General features: G+C 36.4%; 1 protein-coding gene across 1 annotated transcript; it reads right to left on the bottom strand.

The window, feature by feature from the left end:
- Nucleotides 1-17,342: 17,342 nt before the first annotated feature.
- Nucleotides 17,343-18,342, bottom strand: LOC122305442 (glycine-rich protein-like). Its single transcript, XM_043117991.1, has 2 exons — nt 18,084-18,342; nt 17,343-17,938 (listed from the first exon to the last, which is right to left on the bottom strand). Exons 1-2 carry the CDS (start codon nt 18,196-18,198, stop codon nt 17,712-17,714), a joined length of 342 nt encoding a protein of 113 aa, XP_042973925.1. The 5' UTR covers nt 18,199-18,342; the 3' UTR covers nt 17,343-17,711.
- Nucleotides 18,343-27,486: the final 9,144 nt, after the last annotated feature.

The raw sequence follows: 27,486 nt of genomic DNA, 5'->3' as shown, positions 1-27,486 counted from the left end.
TTCCTGAACCTAATCTAAGCTTATAATATCCATATAAATTACTAAAGGTAGAATATTTTTTAATATTGGAGGTGCGTATACAACACGTACGTACGTAGAATGCAAAGCACGTACGTACACACCCTGAAACCTAAATTATAATTTGAGAGTCAAATGCTAATTATAATCTTCAAGGCAGGCAGGCAGGCACCAAATTTCAATTTTTTTTACCCTTTTTTGTGTCAAAATCAACCAGCTACTCCTATATACAATTTGTCAGCTTGTTTGGCTTAGATACCGATCGATTCCTAGGCCTGTTCACATGCGATTCAACATCAATATCGGATCGAAAATTTCTCAAAACACATATTATATATAAATATATATACATATTCAGCATGGTTGCAATATCTATATACCTCTAAAAAGGTGAAGTGTGTGTGTGTGTATATATATATATATATATTTTTTTTTTTTTATCATTGAAAGAAAGAAAATCGATCATGGCCATGGTTTGTTGGGAAGGAGATGTAGTTTGAATATGGGATTTTTTAAGTTTTATTTAACTTTGGGATACTATGATTATTCCTCTCTCAAATTCACGGGCAACCTCTTACGTACCTAACACATGACACACATGCACACACATATATATATGAATATATATATATAATTGCATGGTAATATATATTATTAGAATATATAAAATATTTAATATTTAATATTTATTTACCTGATCTTAACATTTTTAAGGATGCATATTATATACAAAAATTCTATGCATAGTCATTTTTGTGGATTCTTTTGTGCACTCCAATGATATGATTGGTTGTGTATTAAAAAAAAATTAATCCAGCCAATCATATCAGTGGAGTGCGCAGGGAGTACGCAAAAGTGACTGTATGTCTATTATATATTAACTATAGCGGTGGGTTAGAGGTCCTTATAACAATGATAGTGACGCAGCTGATGATAGAATGTTAATATGTATATATATGTATATATATATCATATATGTTTGAATTTCTCAGTACATGATAAACCACTTTACCTACAAATAATTATTGTAGGACAGATCATCGGGACAAATATTATATATATATATATATATATATATATATATATGATTAAATATGAACACTTCATCGAAGTAAATTTATATGAACGTTCCACCCTCCGGAAAGACTGTACGTTTCACTTGATCATATGTGCAGCTAGCATTAAACATTGTGTAATTAACATGATCGCGTTGTATCTATATCTCTAAATATTCATGTAAAAACTACTGCTTGGAGGCAAAACGTAAGGGAATTCTATAATTTAGGTTTATACCATGATAATTTGGTAGCTAGTGACCCTTCTAAATATATAATATCCTAGCTACCTAGAGCAATGCTAGCTGACGTTGAACATGCTTCTCATACATACACGTACATACATATATGTATATCATATCCTTATGTTATTGTAGTATATACCTGAAGGGAGAATAAAAAGTAAATTAATACTGCCACTATGTATGTTTGTTTGTCCCCTCCCCTTCTCCCTCTCCCTCTTCCCCCGGGTGTTGGGTTGGTTGGGGGGGGGGGGGGGGGGGGGGGGTTCTGCTTGGGCTACAAAAGAACCACGACATGTTTATCTGTAAATGGCCGGTAAGCTTTCTAGCGCCCCTTGTAGTTGTAAGTAGTGTTTAATCATAGCAGTAGTGAAGATCTTAGATAGATCTCAGGTAATTAGAGACTACGTCAACACCTTTTGCACCAAAGATTCATAAAATTAGATATACTAAAAGGGTAAAAAAAGATCAGAGAGAGAGAGAGAGAGAGAGAGTTAAGAAACATGCTATCATAGACCTGGAAAATTCAGTCAAATCTTGTTTCATTTCTATGAATTATAATGTCCACCAAGTTCTGAGAACATTTTACATCTGTTTCTTCTTTTAATAACTATTTTCTCTCTACCCCCCATTTCCATATTCAAAACCAAAAAAGATACATGTAGAATAAAACAACAAGAGAACAAGAACAAAATGCCTGGCTTTCCCATGTACGCCGCCGAATTTTCTCCAATGAATTATCCAGTACTGGATACAAGATCTTATTAAGCAAATCCCAAAAGGGTGTTGACGAGAGAGAACAATAAGTGAGTTCCAGAAAAACCTTTAGGAAACTCCATAGATGAAACTTGGACATGGGTACTAAGGAAGACATGATGTTTCTTCTTCTTCTTCTTCATAACTTGTGCTCGATCCCTTGTTGCTTGAAAAACCGAAGAAGAAGAGACTAGAAGCGATAGAATAGTACTGTGTGTGGGATTCAATTGAAAGGAATAATATAAAGAGGTGAGAGATACCGAAGAAATGGAGAGAGAGAGAGAGAGAGAGAGAGAGAGAGAGAGAGAGTAGGCAGATGAAAAGTTGTTCCCAAGAAGATGACGAGCATTTCCCGTTAAATGTTGTTTTAAAAGAAGGGTTTAATTTCTCAAGGGGTGGGCCACGAGGGCTAGCTTTTTGTTTCACACGTTGTGGTGTTCTCTTTGTCTTCCCCTCCCCAACAACAGTCAATGATTTTAGGGCCCAATAAATTGACCAAAATGACTTTTATGTGCAACTGTGTTTTTGTAATTGTTTGCCTATCTAGCTCAACAAATTAACAATCTACCCTAGCAGCCTTAATTTAGGGAACAATGTAAGGCCAAGTACTACTTTTGAGACATGACAAAATGCTTATATATATAGCTAATTCATTATGAGAAGACCTTTATCAATATAAGTTTCACCATTTATTTATATATAAGATATATAGTGTATATTTATATTAATATATTTATATCAATTAACAGACTTATACATAAATTTCTTTACATTAATATATACTATATACTATATAATTTTTCAAAGGTTAGATCGATGTTGGAGTATGGTGTATATTGAACATGATGATATATATAATATATTGACCCGGTCTAATCTCATATACAATATAATTGAAATAAAAATAAAATCATGAAAATAATTGATATATAATTAATGGGAGAACAGTAAATTGGTGTCGTCAATGATAGCCGGGGGCCTATCATTTAGGTCGTTTATTGATGAGCAACAAGTGTGGTTAACTGTGCCATGTGATTTCACTATTAAGCATTGTACGTGTGCAGACATAATTAGTAAGACCAAACTATATGCTATTGCAGTCAGATCAGATGAAGATCAGACCAGCAGTACTGCTACTGCTTCTCTGATCTTTTCTGCATCATATGACTGATATTATTTTTTCTTTCCCAGAAACGAAAAGTTGGAAATTGAAAACATGGGCCGGGGGGAACAAAGAATGTTGGTATTTTCCGGTGATGATTAAGATTGTTTTGTTTTTCGAACAATTTCTGACCATGTCGTCAAACTCACAAATATGTCATATGTACCATTCATTGAGAAGATATATATTAGATCATTCAAGTGAATAGAGTAGTACTGAAAGAGAAAAAGTGGATGGGAAATTAATTTTGGCCCTTAATATATGCATGCATAATGCAGGCGATCATCAATCTATCATGATGACACATTAATAGTACACTCTGTTCCTATCATGATCACATCAATCTTTTATTTCTTTATTCTAGAATATATATTGTATACGTTCAAATCTCGTCATTTGAAAAAAATACGGCTTTACTTAAAAGATTAATTTTATATTTTTATTTTATGATGGGATGATTTTTTTTGTTTTTTTGTTTTTTACAATTAAAATACTACACGAGACATGCAATATGTAATTATTGATCAATTCATAAAAGTCTATCGAGCTACATTTATATAAATACTCGGGCCTAGGCCGCCTAGATCACTAAATTTGATAGAATAATCAATTATATATCATCTTATTGAAGTTCACGGGGACTAATAATTAATTAATTATCACTCCTTGATGTGCAGCATGGATCTCTAATTAATTTGCATAGATCATGGGACATATATCATATATATATATATATATAAGATATTGTTTATTGAAATTTGACAAATTAAGGATAATAATGATCCGGCCTCCAATTCCCTGAAAGCCACGCCATTTGGGTTCTTGCACCGTTGAAAAACTATACTGGCTGCATGATGCGAGGATAAGTCAAAGCTGAGGTTTTCATGGATTAATTGTTCAAGAAAATTATGAATATACGATTTAACACAATCGCCATGTGTACGTGGTAGCTAGTCTTGAATATTATCTCGACAAAATTTGTGAACAAGAATATATATACGTACGTAACAATATGCATACATACATATTATATTATATATATAGATATAGATCGTCGGAGCACGCAATTCATATAGGACTGAGAGTTAATCTCAAGTCACAAGTACGTATAACTTGCAGGCGAGCTTAACCGAGCATGCATTTGATCATCACCGCCGGATTTCCTACTTGATCACCATAGTATATTGTATTTATTAGGGTCGGTCACGTACTGTCACCTGATTAATTCTCACTATATATGTAATCACATATATAATGATGACATTAACGTTGACTACCCACACAAAGCTGCACAATACATCTGATGTAGGTTCAGCAAACAAATTGCATATATATGGGACGGTCAGCCAGCTGGACAATGAAAAAAAAAAAAACAGCATAGGAAATTGCGATGCAGTGTTGTTCTCCACTCCAGATCAATGTTGTGTACGTACGTGTCTGTCGTCTGTGTTTGCATGTGTGACATATGAATTCTGAAATGATACCAATAAAAATCGATAAATATTTAAAGGTTTTGAGCGGAGAAGTCCCGACAAGACTTGGCCGGAGGGATAAGATGATGTTTTTTTTACTCCGGCATAGGGCGGCGGCCGGCTGGCTGTGTAGGAGAGAGAGTACTTGGGACTTCACTTTGGGACCCACTGCTGTTTTATATATTTACTCGGCCTACATATATATGTGTATATATATATATAGTTAGCTAGCTAGCTACTTGTATAAAATAGTCGCCCCCGGCCCATCTCCTTTCTGCAGTATGCTTTGAATTTATATATATACACATTTATTGGGGTAGATAATTAACTTGAAAACAGAGAGACATATCTAACGTCACAAAAAGGAGAGAGTGGTTAGAGGGAATCTTCATGTCGTCGTCTACAGGCAAGCACACCTACCCAAATGGTACGATACACGAAGTCCAAAATTAACTTCTGGGTCCAAGGGAAAATAGTAAATAAATAAAAGACGTGAAATTCAGGAATGCATCGAAGGCGCCCAACCACAAATAAGACGGCATTTCCGAGCTACTTGTATAAGCTCCTAGCTAGGCCAGGTACTCTTGTTTTTTCCTTTTATGTTTTTTTTTTTCAAATTATATATCTCATTCTTTGTGCGCTTGTGTATGCAGTAGTATTCTGGAAAATTTTAATATTTAAATATCTACAAATCCTAACTTTATGCTCTTCGTACGTACTCTTACCATTGTAAACAGAAATCTCAGAGCTAGCTAGATTTGTCGTACTCCTTACACACACACACATATATATATATATACACACACAGTTCTTCTAGGTACAATCTGCATGCGTAATCCCTGTGAAATCGGTTGGCCGTGTCAACCGATATAAAAAATTAATTATTTTGGATTTTAACTTTGACTGTTACCAGCGTATTATAGCACACACCACATAAAAAAAAAACAATTCATTCGTCTCTCTCTGACAACACCAATCCAGAAGAGGAAAACCAGCTCATACACATCGAAACCAATGGATCTAGGCCTCTGATTCTCCTACACATCGTTATTCAAAAGGGTCTCATTAAGCTCAAGCGTTGTCGTCTTCCTGTGAGTTTGGAAGAACTGCAATACCTCATAGGGGTTTATCTCCGATTCGTGTGGATCTTCGTGTGAATCTCTCATATGGATCTTCGTGTGGGTCTCTTGTCCATCTTCGGTGTTGGATCTTCGTGTTAGGACTGTTCATATAGGCCGGATAAAATTCGGCCTGACCCAGAATCCGGAAAAATCATATTTTGGTTCCAGGTTTCGGCCCGGATCAATTCCAGACTGAAACCTGGATTACATAATCCGGATCTATACGGTCTGGATTTGGTATTAAAATCCGGGTTCCGGATTTAAAATCCGGTACCCGGATTTATATATATTACGTTTTACAGGTGATTCACAATTTCACTAGGTTTCCGTCGTCGTTCCCTCTCTCTCTCTCTCTCTCTCTCTCTCTCTCTCACGCAAAACTAGTCCTCTCTGCACAGACCTCTCTCACATGAAACCAGTCCTCTCTCACGCGAAACCGATCTCCATTTTCTTTTTTGGTTCGTTCTCTTGTAGGCTATAAGTTTCTCTTCACTTTTCTCTATTTTTGGCCGGCCTTTATCATTTTTCTTTCACCAATACGTTCCAAATCTTGCTGATAAAATGCACACTCTATCTCTGTGTCTGGGTCTGGACTCTGGTATTTAGGTTTGCAGCAGTGAAGTGGGGGGCGAGTTTGCTTGGAGAAGAGAAAAGAGAGGCAGAGGGAGAACCTAAAGAGGAGGAATAGAAGGGCTGGAGGAATTGAAGTGCTGAAGACCAGGAGATTGGAGCCAGTGGCCATTGGAGGAAGTCTCCAGAAAGTTGTCCGAGTACTGACGTTGGTGATGCACCCCAGCCGCACCAGATCTCTGCCCCTGCCTCCCCACCTCGTTCATCTCTCTAAAACTCGATACAACCTCCGATTGAAATGCCGGGTCAGAGCCCCTCTATTACTCTCTCGGAATAACTTTCCAGCGGCAAAATTCGATTGAATAACCGAATCGGACTTACACTTTCTCTATCTAAAGGTCTCTCTCTATCTTAATAATCAACCTTCAGCAGAGATTAATGTCCGAGACTAAGGACCACGAAAATGCAAGGATAAGTTTTTATATAATAAAAAAATTTGCATTTCAACATTATTTCTTAAGAAAATCGTAATAAAATATTGATTAATAATAGAATGACTTGAAAAAAAAACCGGGTTGTATACGGAACCTATATTTCCGGTTTATAAAAATCCAGATTAATCCGAGTTTCAGACCGGGTTATCATTCGGATATATCCGGTCCGAAACTCAGTCTGGATTTGAAACCCAGGTTATGGACTGGGCATACCCGGATACCCAGTTGAACACCCCTACTTCGTGTGGGTCTATCGTCCCACAGTATTCATAACCCTGACTAACGGAACATGGATAACAATTCTCAAGAGATTCCTTGCCCTTAATTCAATGCTTCGTTTGTAGAAATTACATTGTGTTGCATCTTTGCTTGGCTGGGCAACACCACCACTTCAAACCCTTGCATGCGGATTAAAGTTTCTCATCTCAATTGTTATATATATTATTTTATGTGATGAATAATTGTTAGTTTTTTTATACAATTATTATTTATGAGAAACAATGGAAGACAAATGAGAAAGGATGAAAAATGAGCCCCAAATTTCATTATCTTGCAAAATCAAAGAAGTTCTACAAGAAATAAGAGAAATGATATATGTTTGATGAAACAATGGTGCTATTTTGTAAGTAGCTGAGCTGATCCTAACTTTTTTATGTCCAAAACTAAGTCCCACATGGATGAGAAGCAAGAAATCAAGGGGGGGGGGGGGGGGGGTTCAATCCACAGAAATCTTTGAGGGAGGCTTCGGTGGGAAGATGAAACTAAGGGGTAGAGAAAGAAATACTAAACGAATCATTTTGGTCATTTGTATGAAAGCCGGGCTTCATTTTCCATGTTGGACGCGGTTCCCGTGCATTTACGTTGGGCGACTGCAATAAGCATTATATATATATATATATATTAAAAGAAGGTATGCAAATTTAAGCATAGTCGATTGGAATCACTTGGGAGCATGCAGATTCGTATTACAGACACATATGTTAATATTAATATTACTAATCATATTTGCGCCATTTTCTTTGCTAGATATACTTGATAAAAGTGGAACTTCCTCGTCAATACCCCAGAAATCAAGAAAAGAGGGAAGTTTTAGAGAAGTGAGACAGAGAATGAGAAAAGAAGAGAATGAACAAATCTATATTATATATATTTCTATCTATGAACAAGTACATGTATTTATATTGAATCAGGTTGCCCACTAAAGGTGACATGTATTTTTACAATTACTAGTGTATAAATCAATAACACCCATTTATTTATACACTCCATCTTGAAAAGTAAAGAATTAAACGATACTCACCCAAGAGGTTTAGTTAGAAGATCATTAAGTTGATGAGAACCTAAAACATGTAGAGTTTTAATAGTGCTAGCTTGAGTTTTCTTATGAACCAGGTGGCAATCTATCTCTATATACTTAGTTCTTTCATGAAAAATCAGATTTGAAGCAATGTGAAAGGGCTGTTTGTTTGTCACGAAATAAAATATCAAGCTAAGAGTGAGTAATACAGAGAGCAGTAAATAAAGAAAGAAGCCAAGTTAGTTCACATGTAACTGAGGCCATGGCCATGTAGTTAACTTCTGTAGAGGAGCGGGAGACAGTTGGCTGCTTCTTAAATTTCCAAGAGATAAAGGGCATAGCCCAAAAACACATAATATCTAATTACAGATCTATGAGAATCAAGACATCTTGCCTAATCCGAATCAATGAAAGCCTTAAGGTGAAGAGAAGGATGTGCTCGAAAAAAGAAACTCTAATAAGGAGATGATTTAAGATATTTGAGAACTCGGTATACAACATCTAAATGAGGTTAGCTGGGTTTTTCCACAAACTAACTAAGCACCTGCATAGAGTAGGCTAAATAAGGTCGAGTGATGGTCAAATAAATCAATCAACCAATAAGAAAAAATTGCAAATCACCAAGATCTTTAATTTTGAACTTTTGATCAAAAAGTGTTTTTAAGTCCAAAATGGATTGCAAATGATCTCCAACAACTATAATATCATCTACATAATAGAGCTATTTAAGGCCATACAAGGATTTATGGCCATACAAGAATTTAAGGCCATAAGAAGGTAGAGGTGAAGATAGCTTGGCAAACCATTGTCGAGATGCATGTTTAAGGCCATACAAGGGTTTGCTCAATCTACAAACATTATGCTCACCCTGCCAAGAAAAACAAGGAGGTGTTTCTATGTAAACTTTTTCATCTAAGTCTCTATAGAAAAAGACATTATTAACATCTAGCTAATGAAGAAACCAATTCTTTCAAGTTGCAACTATCAAGAGACATCTAACACTGATCACAAGTCTTGCCACATGAGAAAAGGTTTCTTGAAAAGTTTTTTTTTTCTTTTTTAATTTTTAATTTAATTTAATTTTAACATATTTATGCAATCTCCTTCAAGATTTTTGCCCAGAAATTCATACTTTTGATTTTATTTTTCAAGATTAGGTTTTCTTTCAAGAATCGATAGATCTCTCTATTCAATCGAATTCTTGTGATGATTCCTCTGTTCATATTTTCATCAACATAGAGAAAACCCAAGAACAGTATTGGTTACGCAGTTATAACTTACGGAATATAATTTTCATACATGGAAGAGGTCCATGTCAATGGCAATTATAAAATAACTTTTGTGAATGGAAGCTTGCCCATACCTAATGAAGATGATCCTTGTTTTGCTGCCTGGATAGGATGCAACAATATGGTAATTTCTTGGTTTGTAAATTTTCTTTCAACAAAAATAGCTTCAACAATTTTGTTCGTGGAAAATGCTCCTAATATATGGAAAGAATTACACATTCATTTTGCTCAAAGTGATCACCCTAGAATCTTTCAACTAAGGAAATTATGATCTTTCGACTTTAGCCCAAGAAAATAATTTAGTCAGTATATACTACTCTCAATTGAAAGGTTTGTGGGATTAATTGTTGACTCTTAAACCATTAGGGGTATGCAACTGTAGACCTGTGTGTGTTTGTAATCCCACAAAATTTTCAATAAAAAATCAATAAGAGTATGTTCTTCAGTTTCTCATGGGTCTTAATGATAGTTATTCGCAATTCAGAGGACAAATTTCGTTTATGGAACCTTTTCCTACCATTAGCAAAGTTTTTTCTTAGACTTTGCAAGATGAAAAGCAAAAGGGTGTATCTACAAGTAACACACAAAATCTTAATACTTCTATTGCACTTAACACCAAAGCCAACACTAATGTTCTTGTGTCCAAGAATGGTAGTAGGCCACGACAATTTTGTTTCTCAAAAAGAAAAGGTGATTTGCAGTTACCGTGGTTACAATGGTCACACTATGGATAGGTGTAACAAGATTCATGGTTATCTACCTAGATGGAATTTTACTAGAACCAAGAACTTATCTTCTGGTGTTGTGAATGAAGTTAGTTTTTCTGGACTCGAAACTGGTAGTCCTATTGAGCCTTCACAACTTTAAGCATACAAGAGTAGTCTTAACAGTTGATTGCTTTACTCCAATAATATACCTCAGATTCCAAATCTGTATGGAATCAATCAAATTTACTACAATCTGCAATTAATCAAGCGGGTTTGTTACCAACACCCATTTTGGATATTCATAACAATGCTAATTTGTGAGGTAAAGCTTGCACTGTCTCTGTTTTTAATCATTCTCATAAGCCTCTACCTTTATCTTTGAAAGAATTTATCATTGATATTAGGGCAATTGACCATATGGTCAAGTCCACCTCTTTTCTTACCTCTGTTTCCTCACTTGCCAATCATACACTGAGAATCTCTAATAGAGCTATTGCACGTGTAACTTATATAAGTACTATGCATCTCTCATATCCTTAGTTCTAAAAAATGTACCTTGTGTTCCTGCTTTTTCTTTCAATCTTATTTCAGTTAGTAGACTTTTTGCAGACTCATCTTGTTGTCTCATATTTTGATCCAATATCTACCTTATCCAGGACCAATCTTGGAAGATGGTTGGGTTGAGTGAGCAAAAACCTAATTTATTCTACTTGTTGTAGGAGTCTAAAGCCAGCTCGAAGATTGCTGCAATTTCTTCTTATTTGAAATCAAAAGTTGCCTCTATAAATTGCTTTTCTTTTGACTTGTGGCACTATAGGTTAGGCCACCTTTCCTTTCCCAAATCACTTCTTCTTAATATAACTATACCTGATGTGAAGTTGTCAAATAATTCTCCTTGTACAATGTATCCTTTAGCCAAATAGCATAGGCTTCCTTTTCCTTCAAGTCAGAGTGTATCTCATTCTCCATTTGAAATAATAGACTATGATATATGAGGTCATTTTTCCCTATTTTCTATTGATGGCTCCAAGTATTTCCTTATCATTGTGGATGATTTCTCTAAAGTGTACATGGGTATATCTCATGCATCATAAAGTCAAACCCGACATCTCTTGTAATCTTCTTTTGCTTTAACAGAGAATCAATTCAATAAGAAACTAAAGCACATTCGATCTGACAATGGGATTGAATTTCACGTGCTTGAGTTTTATGCCTCAAAGGGAGTCATCCATCAAAATACCTATGTAGAAACACTACAGAAATATAGGGTAGTAGAGAGAAAACATCAACATCTATTAAATGTAGCTTGAGCTCTAAGGTTTCAAGCCTCTTTACCTCTCAAATTCTGGGGTGGGTGTATTTTGACAGCCATATACTTAATCAATAGAACCCCTACACCTCTTCTTTTCAATAAATCTCCATATGGAGTAGTATTTTATGAAATTCCTTCATACTCTCATTTAAGAGTTTTTGGATGTCTCTGTTTTGTTTCCACCGCATCCAGCAATAGACATAAATTTGATCCTCGACCTAAGAATTGTGTTCCTTGGATACCCTTTTGGTATCAAAGGGTATAAAGAGTTTGATAGCTAGATATCAATCCTTCATTATCTCAAGAGATGTAATCTTTCATGATAACATCTTTCCTTTTCGGCTTGTTTCCTCTTCTCCTCACATTTCTTCTTCTAATTCACATAAGACGTTTGTTGTATTGCCACATCCTATTTCTAATTTTATTTTCTTATATGCTTCCATTCATTCCTCATATACTTCTAACTCTGATACTATGATAAAACTTGAACTTCCATGCTCGTCAATACGAAATAAATCAAGAAAAGGGGGTAAGCTTCAGAGAAGTAGAGAGAGAATGAGAAAAGAAGAAAATGAAGAACTCTGTATTTTTCTATGTAAATTTCTATTTGTGAACAAGTACATGTATTTATATTGAACAAATGCCAACTAAAGGTACGATAAGAAAAATGTTTATTTGTTGTCAGTTATTTTTTACGAAAATAATTATTTCTTATTAAAATGAGTTTATTCTCATCATAAATAATCATTTTTTGTGACAAATAACTCGTCATAAATGCTCATTTTTCATTTAATAGTGACGTTTATTTTTACAACTACTAAAAATTAAAATGCTTCACTGTATATATATATATATGGACCCGTGCTTTTTTGGTTTATTTTTAAGCGAGGACAAAATGTTATGATTTTTTTCATGGAGCAATTATAAATGATGTGAGGTTTACGTTTAGGTAGTATTGAGTAGTATTAAGAAGAGTTGTGAATAGTAATAAAAAAGTAATGAAAAAGTAATAATAAAATATTAAAAATAGTAAAAAATAATAAATAGTAGTAAAAATTATATAAAAAGTAATAATAAGATAATGAATAATAATTAAAAATTCTAAGAATACATGAAGTATTCTTGGTACCCAAACCTAAAAGTCCCAAGTCCCTATAGCTTTCCAACTTTGAAGAGATGATGAGTACTACTAATTAACGCACGGGCCAATATATATAAGATCTAGAGAATTATGAAAGCCGGCCCTAGCAGCATCCAGCATATATGCACCGACACCGCCTCATGTTATCTAAGAAAACAATATTGGTGAGGGGTCGAGATCATGAGCTAATTAATTTATATATCTCTATTCGAGACCGACCGAAAAATGGAAATGAGATCACAGCTTCTTCTATCACCTTTTTTCTTTTATCATCCTTGAATAGTAGTACTACTGTACGCATGTCGAACTGAAGATCATGAATCGTGGTGTGACTTCAAGATCCAGGATCTGATCGACCAACTAGTTTTGGATTAATCGCGACATTTGGGCTGTTGGTTTACAAGTTATACACACACACACACAAAAGTTAAAAAAAAAAAAAAAAGAAAAAAAAGAAAAAAAAAGGGGGTTCATGGTAAACAAACTATATTTGTGGATTATATATATAGAAAGAGCAGTACGTAAGAAAGCTACACGGATTTCATGTTGTGCCCAAAGAGAGTCAACATTTGTCCCCGGGAGCTGAACAACATTTGCTGACCCTTTAATTTGGGAATTTGCACATGGAACCACATGCTTTATTCTCATTTTTCTCAGTCGACAGACCAAGTCTTACATATATATTACATTATTCAAGTCCATATAGAGATGCTTAGTTTTTGAGCAATGGTGATGTTGATCATCTAGGGTTTGGATCCAAAACCACCACCACCACCACCGCGGTGTCCTCCATGTCCTCCTCCATGCCCACCACCATGGCCTCCTCCGTATCCTCCGCCACCATGGCCTCCTCCATAGCCGCTGCCATAATAGCCTCCTCCATAACCGCCATGCTTTTCATCACCTAGCGGATTTGATTCTTCTACAGCATCCAAAAAGCAAATGAAATTTTTCAGTAACTCTTCAGCTGACCATGTGTGTATATATATACATATATAGCTTAAGTTAAGTCTCAATTACATTAGACAAAATATTGCATTGAAATTACAGCAATATATATGGTAATGAATTTGAAAGACAGTAAATAAAATTGAGGTTCCATTCCCAGCTTAAAGAAAAAGTTTGAAAAGAAAGAGTTTCTAAATGTCTCATGGAAAAGTAAAAGAGTAGTTATAATGAACAAAAAGCAGATCCCTCAGACCAAATATGAAAACGAATACTCTTAAGAGTTTTTCCCCGAGATGAACAAAAATAGTTATTACAGAAAAGAAACCAAATGAAAATAAAAAGTGACACTAGGGGGTGTTGGAACAACTTTTTTTCTCATCTTTGGATGTCCCAGGTTCCACATGAGTCGAGGAGACTAAAACAGTAGCTGCAAGCAGAAGGCCCAGTAATATAAAAGCCTTGAGATTCATATTCTTGGTGAAAAGTGCTGCAGTACAATGCTACTCCTGATCAAATATCAGCTCACAGGATAGACGTTTTAAGAAGGATAGGAATGATTTGCCACAAAGATCGAGAACAGAAAAGAATGGGAATGGTACGTAGCTAGTAGCGTTTTCCTTAGCCATTATTTATAGTGTTGGATCAGGTAGCAGGATAGTGTCGACGATGACCAGTAAAAGACAGTATGCATTGAAGTCTGTTAATTTCATGCACTCCGATCGATCCCAAAAGCTTAGTTGTGCGACGTTGAAGATCCATTTGACAGACCGATGGAGTAAACAAGGACGTGTGTATAGTTTGAGCTCAGCAATGGGTAAGGTCTAGGGACAACTGGCAACTAAATTTGGAGAGTACTGCATGCACTACGAATCGATATTATCTGCTTTGGAAATTGGAACATGAAATAGCGTCTTCGATCTGTTTATCAAGCTGGTTGGACGTGAGGATTTAGAGCTAGCTGGCTATTATATACAATCGAGGAGTATACCTATATATAGCAATTCTTCTTTTGTTTATCATATAAAAGTAACGTTAGATACGAGATTGCTTAAGCGCTGTCCAATTCTTTAAAAAGGAGTGGAATTTATTATTAAAAAATTAATTCTTTTATATAAATCATATATTTATTTATTAATTTTTTAAAAAAGAGTACGAGGCTTTTATGCACGGCAAATATCACTTCTTATATTATATATATATATATATATATATAAATTAATCCATAAATACATGAAATATATATCTACAATAAAATTTAAAAAAGGTTTTAGAGATCCTAGACCCTAAAGCACCGTTAATCAAAGAGTTAGTAATTTTAATTTATAAGCTCTAGGATTTTTAGACACCCTCTGAAATAATAGGAGCATACCAGTTTAATTTTTTAATCCACAAATTATAGGGCAATTAATTAAGCTGTGATCTGTTGTTAATACTCTATTAACACTTTCTTCAAGTGATCAAGTATTTTCTCGATCCGTACGTATCGGGCCTATAATTTCTGGAACATCGATCAAGATTTAGGGCCAACCTAAGCCCATGACCAGGCCCATAAATTTGGACGGAAGTAGCTTGGGTTCTAATCCGGCCTGGTACGTTTTGGTGGTGGTGGAAGTATAATTACTCTTATAGCTAGATGTTTTTTTCTTTTTTTTCCTTGGCTAAAAGGGTTTGAGGGGGCATGGATTCCCTACAAAGATGTAACCATAGTAGCACCCAATACGTTAGGGAGCCAGACAAGAAGGGCCTAAATGGTGAGAACCGGAAGCACTCTCTACAAGTCGAACTTGAGGCATAGCTTGACCCCAGCTCACAAGGGCATCAATGATTCATGAGTTAATGGGTCATCAATAATCCTGAGCGCTTCCTGTTATGGGATTCGATTCCCAAAACTAGTACCTACTGTCAAACTTATGGACCATTGAGTCATCACCCTACGTGGTACTCTTCTACATGTTGTATATTGAATGTTACGGCAGAAATGAGAGCCATATATATTATATGCATGGTTTGCGATTGTGTCTATCAAAGATAATATTCAGATCGAATCAAATTTCAAAAATAGTACTATTATGATCTCTTGGTTGAATGGCTTGGGTACTACTGTATTAGTTCATTGATTCGAGAGGAGATTAGCTAGGCCCTGTTTGGATATAAGAAGCGTTTCATCTCATTTTATTTCATCATTATAACTTTTTTAAATTTTCATACAGAAATAATAAATAATTTAATTTTTTCAAATTTCAAAATAATAATAATATTAAAATATATTAATATTCTAACAATATTTTATTCAATTTTTAACTTTCATTACAATTCATTTCATCTTAACTCATTATCCAAACCGCACCTAAAACTGCGATGATGACAAACAAGTGAAAGCAAACACAATCAAATCAATCATGCGACACAAAATTAATATAGTTCGGTAAGATGCTTACTTCCATGAAGTGATGCAAATAATTTTATTATGTTGAGGAATCACATAATACAATTTGGAGCAAAATCTCACTATTTAGAACACTGATCAGGGCGTGCTAAACTGTTCATTAAGTATTATTTATAGTGTCAAGTGATAAAAATCTTAATTTTCTCTTTTCTGCATTATTCACTTGAGTAGTTTGTCATGCACACCTTGAATGAAATCTTTATCTGATTCTTGCTAATTATCGAGCGAGACTCTAGCGAACTATTTACTTGACTATAGCATTTGAATCTTCTTTTTAACTTATTTACACATTAGGTTCTGGTGAAATTCAACTTCTTGCTATTAGTAGGATCAACATTTATTCTTTAAATGCACTATACGTCACCAAGATTATCCAAAATTCGTATCACTTGTCAACAGTACTGGACTAAACATTAAAAGCAGTTACTTTAACGTTTGCTGAGAAAGCCTAATCTCCATTTGTGGTGACTCTGTTTTCTCCATTTCAGAATTGCCGGATTGTTCAAGTAGCTCTGCATCTCCACCTCTACTACCTTGAGAACCAATGGAGAATCTGGAGATCATGAACAAAAAAGAACTTACATATTCCTTAATGGGAAAACTGCCTGCAGACAATACATCTCCCTTATACTTAAAAGAGCCCATCGATGGATTAGTAGTGTTTTGTGTTCGAAGAGTTGCAGTTACCTTTTTATCCTTTTGACTGAGTTTGCTAAAATATTTCCTCTTTAAGTTATGTCATTATGATCGAAGAGGGCTTTAACATGTTATTTTTCTTTTCCAAATCTCCGTCGAAGAATTCATTCAATACTTGATTTTCCCTCTTGATGTTTGTCATCTTTTGTCTAGCGGGTACTGATTTCATAATAAACTGGGACAAGATTTTTTCTGAAAGAGCAAGATACAACTTATTTGAAATCATTGAATGAGAAATTCATAAAAATTAAAGTTTCTGTGAGATTCTTGGAATTCATCAAGTGCTAATTCTTGGTCATTATATCCAACATTTACTTTGATTCTTTTAGATCGTTTGTGTAAGTCTCATAATTTCTAGTATAATAATGGTAGGGATGAGTTCTAATTATATGTGTGTATACCACTGAAAGCGGAATTAGTGTAGGAATAATTAAAGTAGGAAAGTAGTAAAGTGAGGATTAGATGACTGAAAAATCAGATAACTGGAGTGATAATGCATGTAAATAAAATCTGAAAATGAAAGCAAGACCAGCTAATTAATTGGAATTAAATAGAAATAAAAGTAGGACCAGATAACTGGAATCAAATAGAGTTATTAATAACGAATATATGAATGTAATTAGAAATATAGTCTTTTATTCCAAATAACTTACAAAAGTACGAGGAAGGTTGGTTAAGGAACGGGTGGTATATATTAAAAAGAGAGATGGGAGGGAAAGAAGATGATTTCCAGCGGGATCGATCGACATTATATATTATAAAACGTAGTCCGCAGAAGTTAATTACCATGCTGCATGCAGAAGCAGCTAGCACAACCATATAAAAAAGATAGAGCATGAGGGGCCGGGACTAGGACGTCGACATGATCATAGACATCTATATATCCTTGCCACCTTTATTTTTACGACGTTGCAACGACGGATCATATAATAATTAGCAGCAAATTAGACTGAGATATTAATTATGCTGCTGAATTATTAGATATTTAGTTAAGGCCCGGGGTTTGGCTGCTTGGATATGTTTCTGCATCAACATGCATAGCTTCACCAGCATAAGAGCAGCACTTTCTGCATCTATTTCCATAGTAACCCCGACGACAACAACCATAGTAGCAGCCTCCTCGTTTTCCACCATATTTACCTCGACCACCACCATAGCTGCCATCAGTATCGACTATCCCATTGACTCCATCAATATCTTTGTTGAACTCCGCTGCGCGTGTATTAATTGTATAAGACTTGTGAGTGTAAGTTACAAAAAAAAAAAAAAAACCTACGTTTTAATGGAAATTATAACAAGAAATTATACAAACGTTAGCTAGGAAGGCCAGGGACAAAGTGAAGGTCTTGTAACGCACCGTTTTCCTGGTCAGAGGAAGTCTCAGCGAGGTCCCTTGCTGCTACCTCCGAAGAGATCATGAGGAGCATAATGGCCAACACAAGACCTAGCAAAACGAAAGCCTTTGAACCCATTTAATTCGCTTGTACTCTTAATTACTTTAGAGAAAATATATATTGGGGAGCTAGTATATAATAGAGTATGATCAAATCTGTATATCTTTCTTCTCTATTTATAGGGCGCGCGATAAAGGAATCGAGCTAAGAAATCATCCATTTGGGAGAGTAAACTGATCAGTATAGTAGTAAAGAATATGACCCTACATTGAAGCTAGTTGGGTGCATGGGTGGTTGATATGTTGTGGACTTGTCATGTTCGATCTTATCTCATGCGCCTTAAAGGTTCCCGTAATTTGATTAATATTGCATATAGAGCAATGCTACATACAGTCATTTTTACATATTCTTTATGCACTCTACTGATATGATTGACTGAATTAATTTTCTTTTAATATCCAACCAATCATGTCACTGGAGTGCACAAAAGAGTACACGAAAGTGACTGCACATAAAATTTTTGTTTCATATATCCACGTCCATTTCTTTCTTTTTTCCTTTTTCTAGTGACAACCAAGTTGCGATATTTGTCTCAAATGGCTGAGCATGCACTAATATAAATGTTCACCGACTGCCTCATATTCAAGAGCGCTTCAAAGGGTCAAAAATGGACGTCTGACATGATATGATCTTGACATTGGCTCAGAAAAAAAAACAAAAAAAATTAAAAAAGACTGACAGATCTTGACATATAGTACGTATTGTTATTAATGTTTATTTCAAATTGTGACGCAGTTTTAGTATATATTAATTTTAGAGCACACGAGGACGATCCTTAGCCATAAGTTCTTGATGCAGGGATTTCACGGCATTAATGAAAAATAAATAGAATGGACCAGCTTGCAGTAACATAAATAATAAGTCAGCGGAGCCGCCCTGACTTATTATACAGGATGGCGCCGCCCTGACCGGCTAAGCTGGAGGTATACAGATCAGGAAGGATTTGTTCCTGCATGCAGTAGGCTTTGAACGATCCATGCGTAGTACCAATCGCGCCGATGATCTGTCATGAAGTGCGTACATACGTAAAAGTTTCTAATTTGTATTTCATTTTTTTTTAATATATGAATAAATTCAAGCTTAAATTTGAAGGCCATTCATAAAGTAATTTTTAGTCATGATTATAGGATTGAGCTTAAATAAATTACATAAATATTAATATCATATATATATATATATATATATGTGTAGATATATATTATAATGAGTATTTAGCTTATATATATATATTTATATATATATATATATATATATATATATATTAGTGTTAGCTAAAAATCTCAACTCAACTACCACATCTAGTGGGTTGTTGATGATCGTTAATTATTATTCAATAAATTGAAATAATTTATGAAAGAGTATTGCTGATAATTATTTTAATTTTTATTATTTTTTATTATATTATAATATGATATTAGATGATTAAAATTATTTATTATATTTTATTTATAAATTTATTATTTAATATTATATTATAAAATAATAAAAAATAGATAATTAAAAAAAAGATGGTGATAGATTTTTTCTATTCTGAAATCTTTATTAGTATAGAGCAGGCCGGTTATATGCCGCCCAACTCTTACTGTTGGGCATGTCGCTGATCAGTTCAGTATTTAAAAAAAAAATTATATTTTTTAATGTATTTAACTATTTTTAAAAAATAAAAAATATATTAATATATTTAAAATCATTTTTTTAATCATTAATTTTTTTTAAAAAAAATTTTCAAATGGGGCGGCACACAATGTTTTTCCATTATTATATATCAGATCTGCTAGATACAAGCAGTTTGTGTTACAAACTGTGCACTGAAGATAATGTGGAAATATTTATTTTTTTATTAAAAAGAAAAAAGAAACAAAGAAAAAGATGAATATGAAAGAAGAAGGCTTGGATTAAAAAGGAAATGGAGAAAGAAGAAGAGGATTGATGTCTTCATCTCCACTTTGCTGCCCATTTTCAACATTTCTCTTTTGAAAAACTCTAAATGCAAGCAGCTTTGCGCACCCATTACGCACTTGTCAGCCATGGGACCCACAAAATGAAAACTCATTTCTTATTTTCTTTCCGTCCCGCCCTTGGCAGCATCTGAACCTTGACTTCTTCAACCCATGGATTTTCTTAGTCCTGGTCTTCCTCTCCTTTAGCTGTTTTCTTGACTTTTCTACCGTGGTATCAAGTTTATAACTTATCAGCCTGTACTTGGGCTCATATTTTTTTTGCATTCTCAACAAAATCATAAATCAACCCAAAATCAGTTGATTTTCCACCTCCAAAATGAGTTTGAAACTCGAAAACAAAGATCAAGTTTGGGTCTTTTACTTCGTACATCCTTGCCAGCTTCTCCTTTAGCTCAATCTTGAAAACATGGGGCCTTCCTAGATGAAGGACATCGATCGATGACAAATTGCTTTCGAGAGAGGAGCCTGTTGGTCATGAACTTCCTAGTTCTTATGGTTACTACCTTAATGGGTTTATGAGAGCCTTAATGGGTTTGCAGAGTAGATAAATCGGTACTCGCAAATTTTTCTTGCCATTGAAGCTCAAGTCCAATTGTAATATAATGAACCAAGCTGAATGCAGGAGAAAAATAGAAATCAAGTAGTTTAATAGTCTAATAGTCTCTTCTCAATTGGGTGGGTGAGGTGGCCGGGACTGTAAAATTCAGATGAAGGAGTGGCTTATGGTACAATTTCCAATATAAGGGACTGGACTTGACTGGAGGACAAAAGGATCTGAAATGTCAAAGATAAGAGTTTTACTACATATAAGCAAAATCATGTATTAATCTGGGTATCAATATTAATTCCTTTATATTCAAAATTTAAATTAGCACTGTTTTTAATAAAATCTACTTTTTGACTAATTAAATTAGATTCGTACACATATTAGTGCACAATTGTACTTGCAACTATATTTTTCCTTTCTAGAGATTGAGTTCTATCTCATTCCCAAGCATGATCATGATCGATCGGTAACTCATCATCGAGAAGTGATCCCGGCCCGACCTACAAAAAATAAGAGAAAGTGATCATCTTTAAGTTGAACATGATTTCTTCCCATGGGAGGAAATTAAGGAATCTAATAGGTTGTAAGTTTTGAGAGAGAATAAATAAATAATGATTGATCATGTTTGGTTTGGGAGAAGTTTTTACGTGGCAGTGGGTGGGTGCTGCCTTTCCTTTTGCTAAAAGTATTGGCATGTACTTTGATGCTTATCGACCTAGAGCTAGCTAGGGTTGCCACACTGAAAGGTCAGACTACCTTGCAATTGTTGAGGATGAAGATCCTCTGCCTTAACATAAGACTTTCTTATTATAGACTTCATTGACCAGTGATTAGTGTAGTCTTATTCTTTCCTTTATTTATTTGATTTCTTTCATTTATTTGTAATCAATCTCTACATGTAATTTTCATGCATACTCATGTAAATAAAACTATATAATACAATAGACTCACATACACAATGTGTGGTGGTTTCACTAAACCTTCTTATGGTATCACGAGCCAAACCAGATTAACATCCTTTATCCAACATCCTCCCTCCTCCCCATGGCTACCGAAACCTTCCCCACCATTCTCCATTTCAACACCTTAATTCACATGGTCACCATCAAACTCTCTTCCACCAACTATCTCCTATGGAAGAGTCAACTTCTTTCCCTTCTTGAGAGCCAAGAATTATTAGGCTACGTTGATGGAACCATTCTGTCGCCACCCAGATTTGAACTTGCTGATTCTCACACACTCAATGACAAACACTTGGCATGGAAAGTTGCTGATCAATGCCTACTCAGTCTCCTCCTTTCTTCCCACTGAGGAGGCCATGTCTGGGGTTGTTGGCCTCTCCACCGCACGTGAGGTCTGGCTGGCCTTGGAAAACACTTTTAATCACCGATCAAAAGCCCGTGAAATCCGCTTCAAAGACGATCTCCAACTGATGAAGCATGGCATCAGATCTGTTACCTTCTACACCCGAGCTTTCAAGGCCATCTTTGACCAACTTCATGTGATTGGTCAGCCGGTTGATGGCACTGATAAGGTGCACTAGTTCCTCCATGGTCTCGGAGTCGACTTCTCAAGTTTCTCCACCGCGCAAATGGCTCTCACTCCTCTCCCCTGTTTTGTAGATTTAGTTTCCAAAGCTAAGAGCTTTGAGCTCTTCCAGAAGTCTCTGGAGTCTACTGCACCTACAACTGCAGCTTTCATTGCTGCAAACCGTGGCCTTGATCGTTTAAACCAGCATCATTCTTCCTGAAATTCCCATGGCCGAAACAATGGCCATGGACGCAACTCTGGAACCAGCTTAGGAAATTGAGGCTGCTCCAACTCTAGACAAGGGCTCTGTCCTCCTCATTGCCAAATTTGCCGTCGAGATGGTCACTATGCTGATCGTTGTCATCAACAGTATGCACACAGTGAACCCAACGAGCCTTATGGTCACCTTGCCGAAGCCTTCAATGCTTCCTGCACTATTAATGGAACAGAAGCTTTTAATTGGTTCTTGGACACAGGGGCTTCGGTCCACATGTCCAATGACCAATCCCTTTTGGATCAGTCCACTCAGTACACAAGTAAGGACTAAGTAATTATGGGAAATGGTGCCTCATTACCTATTACACATACTGGTACTCTCTCTCCCGCCCAAAATATTCATTTATTCGATGTCTTGGTTGTTCCTCATCTCACCAAAAATCTCATTTCTATTAGTAAATTAATGTTTGATTTCCCTTTGTTCGTTACATTTACTAATAATTTTTTCACTGTTCAAAATCGTCAAATAGGAAGGGTGGTGGCAACTGGTAAGAGAGATGGAGGCTTATATGTGTTGGAGCGTGGCAACTCTGTTTTTATTTCTGTCTTTAAGAATAAATCTTCACATGCTTCCTATGATTTATGGCATGCTCGCCTAGGACATGTAAATCATTCTATTATTTATTCTTTGAATAAACGAGGACATTTTTATTTTACTTCTTTATTACCCTCTCCAACTTTGTGTAGTACATGTCAACTTGCAAAAAGTGATCTTTTGCCTTATTCCCGTAATGAACATACATCGTCTCATGTGCTCGATCTCATTCATTGTGATATATGGGGCATTTCCCTCGTCAAATCAAATTCGGGATTTACCTATTACGTTCTTTTTATTGATGATTATTCAAGTTTCACTTGACTTTACCCTTTGAAATTCAAATATGGTTTTTATGAGATTTTTCACTCAATTTCAAAAATTTGTTGAAAATCAATATTCTACTCGTATCCAAGTTTTTCAAAGTGACGGTGGGGGCGAATTTACTAGCACTTGCTTTAAAGCTCACCTTCGTACTTCTGGCATTCATCATCAAATTTTTTGCCCATTATATACCCACCCAAAATGGCCGCGCCGAACGCAAACACCCCCATGTCACTGAGACCGACCTGGCCCTATTTTCCACTCTCACCTTTCCCCTCGCTTCTGGATTGACGCCTTCAGTACTGCAGCTTACATCATCAACCATTTGTCCACACCACTTCTTGGAGGTAAGTCCCCGTTTGAGCTTTTATATGGTTCCTCTCCCAATTATGAAAATTCTCATTCTTTGGTTGTCATGTTTATCCTTGTTTGCGTGATTATATGCCTAACAAACTTTCTCCTCCAGTATCCCCTGCATTTTTTAAGGTTATAATCCCTCTCATAAAGGGTTTCGTTGCCTTGATCCCATCACTTCCAGGCTATATATCACTCGACATGCTCAATTTGATGAAAATTATTTCCTCTTCATCAATACCTCTCAAGCTCAACCCATTTCCTCTCTCCAATTTTCAAATTTTTTGGAACCTAGTCTTCTCCAAATAGACCCCTCTCCCTCTTCCCCTGATCACCATTCTCCGCACATTACTTCTTCCGGATCCACCCTGTGTGCTATCTGTATTGACCCCGTGGATGAGTCTTTGCAAATCACTAATTCTTCTGCAGGTCCTTCTTCGCCACACCCGGCTTCTCACTCGCCATCCCCTGATACATGGAATGCCCCTCTTGCTCCTGCTCCTGCATTTCCGTTGGGCTCTCATCCAATGCTCACACGAGCTAAAGCTGGTATTTTTAAAACCCACCATCCGGCAAACCTTGGTGTCTTGGGATTTAAATCTGCTCTTCTTGTTTCTGCTGAGCCTAAAGGATTTAAATCTGCTGCTAAGAATCTTGCCTAGCTTGCTGCCATGGATGAAGAAGTTTAACTCTTGCAAACTAATTGTACCTGGATTTTGGTCCCTCGTCCCGCCAACACCAACATTGTGGGCTCCAAATGGGTGTTCCAGACTACATATCTACCTGATGGATCCTTTGAGTGCCTCAAAACTCGCCTTGGGCTACCACTGTTCGTGTTGTCCTTTCCATTGCTGTGACCAACAAATGGCATCTTCGTCAACTTGACGTTAAGAATGCATTTCTTAATGGCACTATCACTGAAAATATTTATATGGAACAAGCTCTTGGGTACATTGATCCCCGTTTTCCTAATCATGCTTGTCAGTTGAAGAAAGCCCTCTATGGTCTCAAGTAAGCTCCATGTGCCTGGTTCCAGCATTTCAACTCTTTTCTCATACAGATTGGTTTCTCGTGTAGCCGTGCTGACCCTTCACTTTTTGTCGTTCATAAGCAATTTGACATTATCTATTTGCTTCTTTATGTTGATGACATTATTGTTACTGGCAACAACTCATATCTTCTTAATAGCTTTACTTGTAAACTCAATTCTGAGTTTGCCATAAAAGATTTGGGTTTTCTCAGTTACTTTCTTGGTCTTGAAGTTTCACCAACTGCAGATGGTCTTTTTATCAGTCAGCTAAAATATGCATGGAATATCCTTACTCGACCTCAATTACTTGACAGCAAACCCGTTTACACTCTCATGGTTGTTTCTCAGTATCTGTTTGCTAATGGTCCCTTGTTTTCGGACCCCATGCTTTATAGGTTTCTTGTTGGCGCTCTCCAATATTTGACCATCACGCTCCCTGATATTGCTCATGCTGTCATTTCTATTAGCCAATTTCTGCATGCTCCCACTAAAGATCATTTTCTTGCTGTTAAGCGTATCATTCGCTATATTAAAGGCACTCTTCATTTTGGCCTTACATTTCGCTCCTTTGCTGCCCCTGGTGCTCTAGTTGCCTACTCTGATGCTGACTGGGTAGGTTGTCCTGACACTCTTCGCTCTACCTCTGGCTACTCTATTTATCTTGGCGACAATCTGGTCTCTTGGAGTGCTAAGAAGTAACCCGTTATATCCCGTTCCAGGTGTGAATTTGAGTATCGTGCCCTTGCGCACACTGCTTTGAACTTCTTTGGCTTACACACCTTCTTCATGACCTTCAGGTTCCTCTTCCTCAGTGGCCTCTTCTCTTATGCGACAACAAAAGTGCCATCTTTTTGAGCTCCAACCCCATTTCACACAAGCGGGCCAAGCATGTTGAACTGGACTACCATTTCCTTCGAGAACTTGTTGTCATTGGCAAACTCCACACGCAGTATGTGCCTTCTCATCTACAGGTTGACATCTTCACCAAAAGTGTTCCTCGTCCTCTTTCTGAATTCTTCCGCTCCAAGCTTCACATTCGTTCCAATTTGACGCTCAGCTTGCAGGGGGTGTTGAGGATGAAGATCCTCTGCCTTAACATAAGGCTTTCCTATTATAGACTTCATTGACCCCTGATTAGTGTAGTCTTATTCTTTCCATTATTTACTTGATTACTTTCATTTATTTGTAATCAATCTCTACATGTAATTTCCATGCATACTCATGTAAATACAACTATATAATACAATAGACTCACCTACGCAATGTGTGGTGGTTTCACTAAACCTTCTCAGCAATAATTGAAGAAGATTGAAGGGGGATAAAATATTTCATGCTCAGATAAATTAGGTCCAGTCCATTAAAATATTCTTATTAGAAGATAAATATAGAGAGAGGAATAAGGGATAAATAGAGGATAAGAAAAAAGAAAGTGTCAGAAATAAAAAGTGGCTACGGAAAGGAAATTAAAAAAGTGAAAAAAAAAGAGGTGGTCAGACATGCAAGAAAAAAGATTGTCATTCTTCACCACACCCAAGGTAAAGGATAAAAAAGGAACATACTAGGTGAGAAATGGGACTTCTTCTTCTTCAACTTCTTCAATCCCATGATGAGAGATCCAACAAGAATATTTCCTCCAACAAATAGATCATCGACTTCCATTATACAATAAAGAATGAGAGATTATGATCAGAGACTGTAAAACACCCATGTTATAGTGGTCCATCGGGAACTGGCAAGCTACACTACCCTTCACTAGGACCTCCGGCGATCTTTGTTGCGGACGGGGCACTCCACACCTTAGCCAGCCCCTCAGTAGAGCAAGCTTCTCTCCATGCATCCTGTCAAGCCCTTCCTCAGGCTGAGATCTATGTCAGCAACCTGCTCCTCGATTAGCACCACCCCGCCAAAACTCCTCGGCCATGCATGTCCCCGCCATAACTCCTCACGTCCTAGCCAACTCCTCGGCCATGCATGTTACAGCCCCCTCCTTGGCCATGCACTCGGTCACCCATCTCAGCCACCTCAAACTTCTTGACCTGAGTTACCCAGCTATGCCTTGCTTGGCTACAAAGCGTCACGCACGGATGCATCTCGGTCAGAGTTGCTCAGCCATGCACGTGTGAGCAAACCATCTTGGCAATGCATCCCGAACACAAGCGTCACAGACAGATGCATCTCAGCCTGAGCTTGAAGTTGCTCGGCCACCACTCAACTTAGCGATAGTGAGTCCCTCAACTACATAGGTTGCTCACCACAAAGCAGGGACCTTCCCCAGCCATCTCGTGGTAGACATACCCTTATTTTGAAGCAAATCGACCTTAAAATTTATAGACAACTGAAGGGAGATAAAATATCTTAAGCCCATCCATCAAATGGCCCCTACTAGAAAACAAAGGAAGAAAGATGAAGAATGGACAAAAAGGGGACAGGGGAAAAGAAAGTGTTAGAATGAAGGGAGGGTGGCCATGAAAAAGAAAATGAGAAAGTAGATAAAAGAGAGGTGGTCAGACACATAAAAGAAAAGACTGTCATTCCTCACCACGCCCAAGGCAAAGGATTAAAAGGGATCAGCCAAGCGAGAAATGAGACTTCTTCTTCAGCTTCTTCGACCCCATAACAAAAGCTCTAGCTAGAATATCTCCTCTAGCAAATAGATCACTGACTTCCATTATACAATGAAGAATGAGAGACTATGAGAGATTATAAAATACTCATGTTATAGTAGACTTTTCCTCCCTAAATGCCCATG

The sequence above is a fragment of the Carya illinoinensis genome, chromosome 3 (assembly GCF_018687715.1).
Source record: "Carya illinoinensis cultivar Pawnee chromosome 3, C.illinoinensisPawnee_v1, whole genome shotgun sequence".
Lineage (NCBI taxonomy): Eukaryota > Viridiplantae > Streptophyta > Magnoliopsida > Fagales > Juglandaceae > Carya > Carya illinoinensis.
Note: the sequence above shows the minus strand (reverse complement) of the source record. Positions and strands in the feature narration are given on the sequence as shown.

Excerpts from the sequence above, each read along its gene's own strand:
- LOC122305442 (XM_043117991.1), bottom strand. The coding sequence starts at position 18,198 with ATGGGTTCAAAGGCTTTCGTTTTGCTAGGTCTTGTGTTGGCCATTATG. Across the intron at positions 17,939-18,083 it reads TTCCTCTGACCAGGAAAACG|CGGAGTTCAACAAAGATATT; the intron begins GTGCGTTACAAG and ends ATACACGCGCAG.